General features: G+C 38.0%; 2 protein-coding genes across 2 annotated transcripts; both read left to right on the forward strand.

Moving 5' to 3' along the window:
- Positions 1 to 1574: 1574 nt before the first annotated feature.
- Positions 1575 to 2890, forward strand: LOC117971936 (growth arrest and DNA damage-inducible protein GADD45 gamma-like). Its single transcript, XM_034920075.2, has 3 exons — positions 1575 to 1726; positions 1842 to 2055; positions 2173 to 2890. Exons 1-3 carry the CDS (start codon positions 1626 to 1628, stop codon positions 2284 to 2286), a joined length of 429 nt encoding a protein of 142 aa, XP_034775966.2. The 5' UTR covers positions 1575 to 1625; the 3' UTR covers positions 2287 to 2890.
- Positions 2891 to 6354: 3464 nt separating this feature from the next.
- Positions 6355 to 11544, forward strand: LOC117408484 (uncharacterized). The gene is made up of 7 exons (XM_058998875.1): positions 6355 to 6578; positions 6697 to 6910; positions 7110 to 7218; positions 9958 to 10030; positions 10286 to 10387; positions 10515 to 10728; positions 10842 to 11544. The coding sequence occupies exons 1-7, from the start codon at positions 6442 to 6444 to the stop codon at positions 10953 to 10955; spliced, it is 963 nt and encodes a 320-aa protein (XP_058854858.1). The 5' UTR covers positions 6355 to 6441; the 3' UTR covers positions 10956 to 11544.
- Positions 11545 to 12223: the final 679 nt, after the last annotated feature.

Raw genomic sequence — 12223 nt, forward strand, 5'->3', positions numbered from 1 at the left:
TGACTTTAAAGTTTCTCCAGTGCTTTCCAAAAATGCATTTGCAGACCCATTCATCTGAGGCAATTCATCTGCAGTAAAAGATTGCTAGGTTTCAGAGCTACAAAGGACAGCAGCCTATAATTAAACCCCACCCTCTGTCCCAAGTGGAGTGGGAGCAGTTTTAAAGAGAAGGACTAGCTGCATGTGTGCACTTCACTGCTCAGAAATCCAGCACATACATAATACATACATACACACATGCATGGATAAATAGACCTATATATAGGCAGCATACATACGATTTTCTAATATGAAACGTCTTTATATTTTTTTTTTTCAGATTAGTATTTTTTGTTGTCACTGGTCTAAAAAATAAAGTGTCTAGAATTGTATTGCAGTACCCATTAAACATAATCTTAACCATAAATGTGCCTGGCATACACTTTGTCTGATGGTTGCTTTGCTTATTGGCTACACAAGTTAAGCATATGCTAATGCATTTTACAGTAATTATTCTGTGAGACCAATGCCTAAATGCATGCTCTACTTTTAGATGAAGGCTCAGGTCATCTAAAAAAATATTAGAATTATTCTAATTCGAAGGCTGATGTAATCATGGAACTTTACAAAGCGAATTAAGAATAGGACCTACAATTCACTGCATCATATCTAACAAATTCTATAACAGCCGCGTTAGAACATGAATATAGCTTTACCTTTTTGATACATTGGATAAGCAATTTAATGTTTGTAAAGAAAGCTCTGTAAATTACAATTTAACGCCTGTGGTTCACATATGATTACGTGGTTTCTTTGGCAATGCTCACAATTTAGGCGGTTAGTTATTTGTGAATCAGAAGAATCGCAGGAACAACACAAAGAGTGAACATTTGCATGTAGGCTGCACAGTAACATTTTACGGTACAAAAGTCTTCCTCCCCAAATTTTAAAAAGAAATCCAAGTGATGACAGCTGCAGCACGGGTGCTTCCCCCCCCGAAAAAAACCCACAGATGCCACACGCCGAAGTTGGGTCATTGTTCGGGCACTCTTTAGAAATGCAAACTAGAGGCGTGTGTCGAGCACAGTGCATGCACATAACTATCTTCATACTAAATTATAAGATCTGTTTATATTTATATATTTCTATTGTGTAAATTAATTCCTTGACTGAAATAATATGTAAAATGCGTTTTTTGCAAGAGTTTAGTGTTTTTAATAAAAGTGTTGAAAAAAACTGCAACAATGACATTACGATATTAATGCAATTTAAATAAATACATCTATAACAGTGCTGCTTTTAAAATAGTTGACATTAAATATGTTACAATAGAAATGTAATATGAAGTATTTTAATGTTTAATAGTCTGCCCAGCAACTGTTAACAAAATAAACATATTTCGCGGTTGTGTCATTTGTTAACTTGCACAGTGGAACGCACAGGCACGAGCCACACACACACAAAAAAAGTTCCAGACGATTGTTCTACTAGCCTATTACAGAAGGGGCTAACATCCCGCCCACAGCTGAGGAGAGTAGTTTGCAGGCTATAAAAGTCAAACACCAAGCTATCTAAACCCATACAACTAGCCGCACTTGCTTGCCTCGAGTATTTGTGGGTATATTAAACTAGCTAATCATCTCATAATGCAGTGTGCTGGTAAAGCATTGGAGGAGCTTCTGGTTTCCGCTGAAAGTCAGGAATGTCTGACAGTTGGAGTCTACGAGTCTGCAAAACTCATGAATGTGTAAGTATTCACTTGTCCGTTTGGTCTACATTTTTATTTCGATGTCGAAACTTTATTTTGCTATAACTCGATTAGTTTACAATCATAACGTCTTGCTGTTATTTTTATTTTCCAGTGATCCAGACTGCGTGGCTTTCTGTGTTCTGGCAACTGATGAGGAGTATGAAGGTGATATCGCCCTGCAGATCCACTTTACCTTAATCCAGGCGTTCTGCTTTGATAACGACATCGACATCGTGAGAGTGAATGACACCCAGCGACTGGCTGAGATTCTGGGCAATACTGATGAGTCTGACGAACCTAAAGATGTGCATTGCATTCTTATCACGGTATGAATCTTTTTTCAACTTTTTAAATGTTGCTATATAATTATAATGTGTAACGTGTGTGTGTGTGTGTGTATTTTTATGTAACAAACACTTAATGCTGTCCTCCTTTTGTTACAGAATCCAAGTGAAGATACGCTGGACGACCCTGCTCTGGAAAAGCTGAGCTTGTTCTGTGAGGAGTGTCGCAGCTTCAATGAATGGGTCCCTGCTATCACACTTCCTGAGCGTTGAACTGAGACACGTCAACTCCTGTTGGGGATGCTTAACCTTCATTGAATCATCATCATGGAATACATGGGTGACCCATCAAATTCCTGAAATCTGTGGATTATCCTATTGAATAATCCAATGAGGAAACAGAAAGTCGCAGGAACAGGCGTGCTGAAGGGCCTTGCGATGCAGATGGACGGTTCATACCGAGGTGCCCCCACTTTCCAGACGGAGCGGGGGCTGGTATATCATGTGGAGGCACTACTCTTGAGTTTGGGGGTCTGTGTGTAGGCTTTAAGAGAGGAAAAAGAAAAGATAAAGAGCATAATGGAAACTCTTTAGCTGAAATGAACTGGTGAAAAGTTTGCAAATAAAAACTGCTATTAAGATGGGGAGTTTTGTAACATACCTCAGCAGCTGTGAAAGAAAAACAATTCTGGTGTGAAATGTTTTGAAGTAAGATGATTATGAACAGGCAGCTTTATAACTTTAAATGTTCTTGATATTCTCTCACATCTGTTGTTAAACTATGAGAAACTAAATGCATTTTACTAAACTGCAAAAGGTTGCAGTTATTTTGAGAAATGTTTTGAATGCTTTGAAATAAAAATAAAAACATACTTGTATCCTGTGTTGAGAGTTTCTGAGGTTTATACATTTACAATAAAATGTTGAATTTAACAGAAATCAGCGGCAACACAATTTTTCTTGAAGAATCAATGATGTAGCCTAATATTTATTAGGGTGTTTGTTCCCCCAAATCAGTCTAATTTATCTAAAGGAACTAATGGGGTATTGACATTTCTGTTTAGCATCAGCTTACAAAAAGTGGAATGAAACATGAGGGAAGGGAAACAGTAATTGGCATATTGATGATAACACTTAAAAAAAAGTACAATATATTCGTAGGCCAAAAGCAAAATACTTCCATATTATAAAGGCATAACACAGTGTAATAAGACATACTGAAAGCATATTAAAAAAAAGGCTAAGTATATGCACATAGTACCATGAGAAAACTGCAAAATTGCCATGAAAATTTACCATGGGATGATTCCACAAAACATGTTAAAATGAATTGTATAAATTGATCAGTTATTCCAAAGATAATACACCTAAAAAGAGTGCATACTTTTACCCTCCTAAATAATAATTAGACAAGATAACATATTTACAGCAACATGGGGTCAGAAACACAGGCAACCCCTTGAGAAGTTCATGTTACTGTACCAGAGATGCATTAAATAAAAAGGTATTATAACTGATATGTTTATTTCCCAATAAACACTGTACTTTCTGCTCATAACAATAATAGTTTACTCTAAAATATATTTGTGGTAATGCTGACTTTACCCATTAGATGGCGAACTTGTGCAATATTTAAACATCACAACCATGAGAGCTGAGACATTCAGCTTGCCACCGCTGTTCTACACTATTTACAGAGACCATAAGCTTCTCCAGGTCTTTCCCAGAGGCATTGCATTCTGGAATACTGTTTGTTTTTAATAAACATGCTTTGAAAAAGTAACAAAGCAGCATTTAGAAGGACTGCATTTAAATTATTACAAGGCAATGCCTTGCAAAGTCCACAGTATTCCATGGTAAAAGCATGTGATTGTGTAGTAAACTACAGGTAAAGATCATCACAGTGATAAATAAATAGTCATACACAGCACAAGCATGAGGAAAGCAGGCATAATTACAAAAGGAAGCACAGATTCACCTATATCCTGAAAGCCAACTCACACACTCATATAACCATATACAGTACATACGTTCATACCTAGATTTTCTAAAATTGAACGTGTTTATCAGACAGATGTTCTTTTTTGTTGTGACTGTTCTACAAAATGGCTATAAAATGTAATTATTATTAGTTTATTTAGCAGACGCCTTTTATCCAAGGCGACTTACAGAGACAAGGGTGTGTGAACTATGCATCAGCTGCAGAGTGACTTACAACTACATCTCACCCGAAAGACGGAGCACAAGGAGGTTAAGTGACTTGCTCAGGGTCACACAATGAGTCAGTGGCTGAGGTGGGATTTGAACCGGGGACCTCCTGGTTACAATCCGTTTTCTTTAACCACTGGACCACACAGTCTCCTATATTTACTGTATTTAATTGTTGTGGCTTGTGCCAAAGTTGCAAAATTTGATGACGATATTTTGGTTACTGGGTAGATTAGATTGGAGCATGACCTGTAGACCCAATCATGAAAGATTAATAGTCACTGCAGATGCTGGGTAAGAATATGTGGTTAGGCTATACAAACAGTAAAGGATGTAATAAACCTGGAGTTGAGGTTTTTGTTTTTTTGTTTTTTTTAATAAGTGCATCTTCATTTTATTTTCGTGTATTAAAACAGTAAGTCATTGGTAGAATGTGAAGTAACAGAGATGTATGGTAACCCATGGGGTATCCAGGAATGGTAGGCTACCTGCATATATTATGGTAATACCATAGTAATTATTTTTCATGCAGGGCTATACATCTAAATTAACTTTTTAACATACAAAAGCCACCCTCCCCCAACTTCAAAAAAGAAACCCAAGTGACAGCTGGAGCAGTGTTGCTGAGTGAAAAAAAAAAAAAAAAAACCAGATGCCACACGCCGAAGTTGGGTCATTGTTCAGACACTGTGTAGAAATGCAAACTAGATGCGCGTGCCGAGCTCAGTGCATGACCCCACCCCCCGACCCGACTTTCTGCACACTTCTAACGTTAACTTTATAACAGTCTACAACAATAAATTAGTTGAAATAGTACTAGTGCAAAAATGGCAGGCTTTGTGCGTTAACTGTCAGTGGCATAATAAGCAAAATGCATTAATTTACCAGAGGTTTGTTCATAATTGAAATAAATGCGTTTTGCAAACAAATAACAAGGCTGAGTTTAGAAGTACTGCTACTGGTTTTATAGCATCGGTGTGCTAAGCAGTCAGGATCAGGGACAGGGTGCCCACTTACTGAGCATATATATGAACATGTAGCCCCAATGAGCAAGATCATATAAACATGAAAAAAGGTGATTGGACAAGTTCGTTTAAATACCTTGGTAAAACCAAAGTGTGGGAAACCACAAGCAAACCCATAAAGAACATGGTACAAAATGATAAACGGGGATAATCAAATGCGAAATACGCAATATCAGCATGAGGAAAGCATGTATAGCTGCAAGATTACAGGGGATATACCCCTATGTTAACGTTGTTGACGAGACAATGAAATCACCAGGGGGCGCTTTGGATGCACGTTGAACTTCGAAGTAATTAAAGGTTCACTTTTTAAAAAAACATACTGGATCAGCCTCTCAAAGTAATCTAAATGCAAAACTTCAAAACTGCATTTGCAAGATCCGTGCTTCTAAAGGGATTAATTTGCAGTAACAGATTGCTTGATGGGAGAGATAGCAATAGCCAGTGCAAACACCACCCTCCCCCAACTTGAAGAACTCCCCGATTGCAAGTGGCAGGTGCAGCTGTGTTGCTATGAAGGAAAACCAATCTATTGTCCAAGACGCCACACGCCAAAGCTTAGCCATTCTCTACTCTCTTGGTAAATGCAAACCAGCAGCGCGTGCCCTACACAATCTAGGTGATTTAAATAAAAAATAATAAAAATAACAACATATAAGAGATGCCAAGGTCAGGGAGTACAAATGATGAGATTAAAAAAATAATGCTGTGGAATTTGTAATAACTCCATAATTTCTCTAAATATCTGATATAGCACAGATAAAGGTAAATAGTGTTTATATAATAAAACTTGTTTTTGTTGTCGCTGACCTTAAAAACAAACAGCATTTCATTGCGTCGTGTATTGGAGTACATGCAATGAAAGCAATATTTTCAGGTTGCGTTGCAAAGATTAAGTATCTTACAAGATAAGGTTTTTTACACCATACATCTGTTCTCTATCCTCAAGTCCGTCCAACACACACACACTACCATAACAAAACAAAAGAAGCACACTTCAGGCATTGTTATCCCGCCCCCTGTAGAAGCCTCAGCGTACCCAATCAGCAGCGGCAGACGTAGTCCGCCCGCCCACAAGGAAACCGTACGCTATAAAAACGCAGACCAGCGCTACTCCCAACATACAACTTGAGAACTTGTTTGTTGTTGTGTTGAGAAACAATTCACTTGTTAAACCAGAACTTGGTATAGCTATATGACTCTTGAAGGAGTTCGCGGACAGGAATACACAATGCAGCTTGCTGGCAAAACATTGGAGGAGCTTCTGGTCTCTGCACAAAGTCAAGAATGTCTGACGGTTGGAGTCTACGAGTCTGCAAAAGTCATGAATGTGTAAGTACTGTAGACTAGTATTATTACTGTTGTTGCACAACCACTACGACACTCGACTATAGATCGCTATATCTCAAATATACGATCCTAACGTCTTGCTATTATTTTTCTTTTCCAGTGATCCAGACTGCGTGGCTTTCTGTGTTCTGGCAACTGATGAGGAGTATGAAGGCGACATTGCCCTGCAGATCCACTTCACCTTAATCCAGGCGTTCTGCTTTGATAACGGCATCGACATCGTGAGAGTGAATGACACCCAGCGACTGGCTGAGATTCTGGGCAACACTGATGAGTCTGGCGAACCTAAAGATGTGCATTGCATTCTTATCACGGTATGTTTAATTTCAAATCTGATTTTATTTGCTGTCTAACTCCATCTTCATATGATTTTTGTTCTTTTTGTGACATGCACTAAAATGAACAATTCTACATTTTGTTACCGAATACCCGATGTTATTATCAGTATAAGGATAGTTTTATTTTGTTTCTGCTACATGTATTAATTATATTCTTTTTTTTTTATTTCATCAGAATCCAAGTGAAGATTCGCTGGACGACCCTGCTCTGGAAAAGCTGAGCTTGTTCTGTGAGGAGTGTCGCAGCTTCAATGAATGGGTCCCTGCTATCACACTTCCTGAGCGTTGAACTGAGACACGTCAACTCCTGTTGGGGATGCTTAACCTTCATTGAATTATCATCATGGAATACATGGGTGACCCATCAAATTCCTGAAACATGTTGATTATCCTGTTGAGGAATCCGATGAGGAATCGGGAAGTCGCTGGAGCAGGCATGCTGAAGAGCCTTGCGACGCAGATGGACAATACTAAGGTGCCCCCACTTTCCAGATAGTTGGGGCTGGTATACCATGGAAAAGAGTGGAGTATTATTGAGTTCGGGATCCGTGTGGAGATTTCAGAGGGAGACATGAGGCCTTTCCGTACAGAAAATCTGTTAGAAAAGACTTACGCTTTCGTTTTAAGAAATCAAAGAGATTACAAAGTGGTTATGAAGCGGATGGACTGCTGTAACCTTACTGTATACGATACTGTCCTAAAAATAAAACAAATGTTTAATGTACTAATGGAGTGATTTTGATATGTTGAATTACTGAGAAACCAAATAAATATTTTCATATGATTTGTCATGTGTTGAGTTTTGCCAGTGTGTTTCTTTGTATAAAAAAAAGGTATTGCAGTGTACTTTAGAAATATGATTGGGGTAAATAAACAATTGCAGAGTTTCTTGGATATTATATACTAATTTTACCAGGCTACTTTAATTTTGCTGACAATAGCATCACTTCAGTGTCATACATGCCAACTGCCCTAGATCAGTTGTATAGATTTAATTTGCATTCAAATTAATTGAATGTGCAACACTATGATTCAAACAAAATATTCCTCTTGTATGCAGGCAACAAAACAAAACACATCTGCAGCACTTCACAGTAATGTTAAGTTTTACTCTAAAATTTAAGTGCTTGGTGTCTGTTTACATTCAAGGCCAGTGGTTTTATGACAGACTTCTTTCAACCTTGATACCTCTGTTTTGTGAGCAGCAGAAATACTTTATAAATTCCATCTCTGTTATACCCTACCAAGCATAAAGGGAAATAACTGTTTTATACCAGATCTAGACACTAGATGGCAAACGTGAACAACAAAGAAACACTAGTAGCCACTGTACCAGGACACAAAACACAAATCTGGTTTGTAAAAGTTACAGCATGTGTATATGATTGAACTGCATGCATATCACCTCATCCTTAATTGTTTTAAGGCATATATTAATTTATTATACCCAAGAAATATGGCAAACAACCAGCATATTACCACTGAAGTTTAAGATTTTGCCTTTTAACAAATACCGCGGCAGGGTTACTAAAATATGCAAAGAAGAATAAATATCTTAATATACATCTTGTATACTAAAGCCTACCAAAAATATATAACTGTGCTGGTTTATGGTACTAGGTGGAAGGGGATATGGCCTCATTCTACCCCATCAGCGCTTGATTGCAAAATATCTTGATATTCCTAAACAGACAAATGAGTCCTCCTCTAAAAGAAATGATTGAATGGGATATTTGTTTTTCATGCTAAAATTGAACATAACAATAAGGTCCTTATAAAGGTTCTACACATTTTTCATTAATTTGTTTGTAATTATGTGCATGCTTGGTTTATGAATGTTTACAGTACTGGAATAAAAACATGCAAACAGCCTTTTTTATTTATTTCTATTCTTTAGTAATGTGCAGTGCTTATTCACAACGGCACAAAATATATAGCAGGGCAGGGGCAACAATAGATTTCTAGTAGAATATGGGCAGCCTGGTTCGATAGAAATGACCATATCATGGACTAACTGCAGGTTGAAATAAGTTGTACAGAGTTTTTATCTGGCTGTTGGCATTTTCTGTTTGCTTGCTTTATATTTCTGTGTTTAGTTTAATATAAGTTTTAAAAAAAACAAAAAAAAACAATGCACTTAAATGTGAAGCGTTCAAATAAAACGTTTTGATTTGTATATGAAGTGCTGCAGTACAAAGGGTCTGCAGCATCATCATGGGCGAACAATGAGGACGTTTAGACAGATCTCTCAGACAGGCTAGAAGCGAATACCAAGTATTTAACCATTCAGCACATCAAAGTAATCTAAATGCAAAACAACAGTTGCATTTGCAGACTCGTGCTACTGCAGATATTAATCTAAAGTAACACATGACTAGAAGCAGGAGATGGCAAATGACTGTACAAAGGTTTCCCTCCCCCAATTTCAACAAAAGACCAAGTGGCAGGTGGAGCTGTGCTGCTATGAAGAAAGAGGAATCAATTGTTTAAACCCCAAGATGCCACACGCGAAAGTCTGGCCATTGTGTGTTTGCTTTACAAATGCAAAGTAGCTGCGTGTGCCGATCCCAATCTGCTGCATTACCGTTAATTACCATGCAACTTTGTGCAAACTATACGTAATGTTAACTGTACAGATTTGACATGTTGTGTTTTAAAACAAAACTGAATGCAATTTCTGAAGATCACAAACTACTTTTGCAACGATTAAATAACTTTTAAATTTTTTTTTTGCTGTTGTTTCAATGACTACATCTGCAGGCTCCAGTCTGCCCAGTAACTCAAAAAACAAAAGATACTTCAAGCATTGTAATTCTGCCCCCACGTGGGATGCTGACGAGAAAAGCAAAACTACTATAAAGTATTAGCATATGTTTTATCTGGATAGCCAATCAGCACGCGCAGCCGTGCGGCACCCGCCCATTACCGAGAAGAGCTTGCAGGCTATAAAAACTCACAGACCGGAGATTCTAAATTCATACAGCTGTACAAGTAGCACGGAGGTATAGTTGAAATTTGGAAGTAATTGGCAACTTGCATAACTATGACTCTTGAAGAAGTACAGGGACAAGAAATCACAACTGAAATCATTGACAGGTAAATGCAAATCCTATTTTGAAAATATAGCTCTGTTTTGTTTTACTGTTAAGCAACATACGTGTTATATTTTACTATATTACAGTAACATAAATTCAGTTGTGATTCCGCGTGCGAAATTATGCAGACAAGGATATGATTCGATTTTTGCAAACACAATTTAACCAGTTCAGCTTCATTTAAACGACAGTTAATACAAGTAAAACATTTTCAGAACACTTTAATCTTACCAGTTTATATTTGTATTTTTTTCAGGATGCAGTGTGCTGGAATATCATTGGATGAGCTTCTGGTCTCCGCACAAAGCCAAGAATGTCTGACTGTTGGAGTCTACGAGTCTGCAAAAGTCATGAATGTGTAAGTATGAATTGTTACTACCGTACTTGTTGATTTACAGCACTGCTTTACAGATGACTAAACATTATTTCGACATCTGGATTAGCAACATTTACTAATGTATTGTACCTGTTTTTATTTTATACAGTGATCCAGACTGCGTGGCTTTCTGTGTTTTGGCAACTGATGAAGAGTACGAATGCGACATCGCCCTGCAAATCCACTTCACCTTAATCCAGGCGTTCTGCTTTGATAACGGCATCGACATCGTGAGGGTGGATGACACCCAGCGACTGTCTGAGATTCTGGGCAAAACTGATGAGTCTGGCGAACCTAAAGATGTGCATTGCATTCTTGTCACGGTATGTGTCGTTTTACATTGTAAGATTTTAACCTGTATAACTTTAAGCAGCATGTGCTATGTCTTTGGTTCTGCAACAAGTACTAAATGCACGTCTTTGTTTTTCTACTACAGAATCCAAGTGAAGATTCCTGGAAAGACCCTGCTCTGGAAAAGTTGAGCCTGTTCTGTGAAGAAAGCCGCAGCTTCAATGAATGGGTCCCTGCTATTGCACTTCCTGAACGTTGAACTGGGACAAGTCAACTCCTGTTGGAGATGCTTAACCTTTGTTGCATTATCATCCAGGAATATATGGGTGAAGCCACCATGTTCCTGAAATCTGTGGATTATCCTATTGAGGAATCGCTTGGGCAGGCATGCTGAAGGTCCTTGAGGGGATGAGGAATCAAAGTATGGGGACTGATCTGCAGTTGGACAGTTCATACCAAGGTGCCCCCCACTTTCCAGGTGGAGTGGGGGCTGGTGAACCATGGAAAAGAGTGGAGGAGTAATCTTGAGTTTGGGGTATGTGTGAAGACTTGTCGGAGGGATACAAGGAAGAAAGAACTGATACAGAGAATCTGTTTGGAAAAGACTACGGGAAGTTTTTTTGCAATCAAAGCTGATGAACTCTGAAATGAACTGGTGAAACAAAAAGAAATGGGATGAATTGATGTGCTGTGTATATATCTACTGTGCAAGTCAAAGGAAACTACAGGACTAAAAATAAGACTTGTTACTGTCATTATTTTGTGTATTAAATCACAGATGAATATCTGTTTTATCACATGTCAAAACTTTGTTTTGAATTCTTTTTGCAATAAATATTTGAACCATATCTTTGTCCTGTCTTGTGAGATTTTTTTAAAAATCTGTGTATGATAAAACTTTACTATTGTCATTATACAAATAAAGCGGAGCATGGTGTTAAGGGATATATTCCTTCTTTATATACACAGGCATATATACAGCTTTTGGTAAAATCAATGCAAAGCTGCAAACTTGGTATTGGTTCAGCAAATGCATCAATTACTGTATTTGCAAAATGAAATGCACAGGCTGGCAAAAAACAACAGCTGATGCTGAAAGTTAGACACAAAGAAATCCTGCCTGCAGTTTGGCTAATGAAAGGTTTGAACACAATAGTTAGCTTCTCTACTGAGGGCGAGCACACTCTTTTCAGTCTAATTTGACCTTTCACCGCTTATGCACCAGCTGCCTAACACAACAGCTTGCACAACTGATGAGATGCATGCAGAATGAGTTTCCCTGTTGTAGTAGGTGGCCTTTGTGTAGGGGGAACCGTTAGGGGAAATTTAGATGTTTTAGCAAACATGTCTGAAACTTTCTTTCCTATTTCTGGTGTCAGATTCTTCTAATCATTACTCATACTTTGCATACCTTGAAGTACAAACACCTAGGAGAAGGGAGGTGAATTGAATCACTCATGGCTGCACAGAACGTCTCTTTCTGAAAGGTGAATCATTGCAGCTCTCAAAATTACTGTTTTGGGTTAC

This window comes from Acipenser ruthenus, chromosome 1, assembly GCF_902713425.1.
Source record: "Acipenser ruthenus chromosome 1, fAciRut3.2 maternal haplotype, whole genome shotgun sequence".
Taxonomy (NCBI): domain Eukaryota; kingdom Metazoa; phylum Chordata; class Actinopteri; order Acipenseriformes; family Acipenseridae; genus Acipenser; species Acipenser ruthenus.

Bases quoted from the DNA above. Each gene is read 5' to 3' on its own strand.
- LOC117971936 (XM_034920075.2), top strand. From the start codon at position 1,626: ATGCAGTGTGCTGGTAAAGCATTGGAGGAGCTTCTGGTTTCCGCTGAA. The intron at 1,727-1,841 runs GTAAGTATTCAC...TTTATTTTCCAG, and splicing joins TCTGCAAAACTCATGAATGT to TGATCCAGACTGCGTGGCTT. The intron at 2,056-2,172 runs GTATGAATCTTT...CTTTTGTTACAG, and splicing joins TGCATTGCATTCTTATCACG to AATCCAAGTGAAGATACGCT.
- LOC117408484 (XM_058998875.1), top strand. From the start codon at position 6,442: ATGACTCTTGAAGGAGTTCGCGGACAGGAATACACAATGCAGCTTGCT. The intron at 10,031-10,285 runs GTAAATGCAAAT...TATTTTTTTCAG, and splicing joins ACAACTGAAATCATTGACAG to GATGCAGTGTGCTGGAATAT. The intron at 10,388-10,514 runs GTAAGTATGAAT...TATTTTATACAG, and splicing joins TCTGCAAAAGTCATGAATGT to TGATCCAGACTGCGTGGCTT.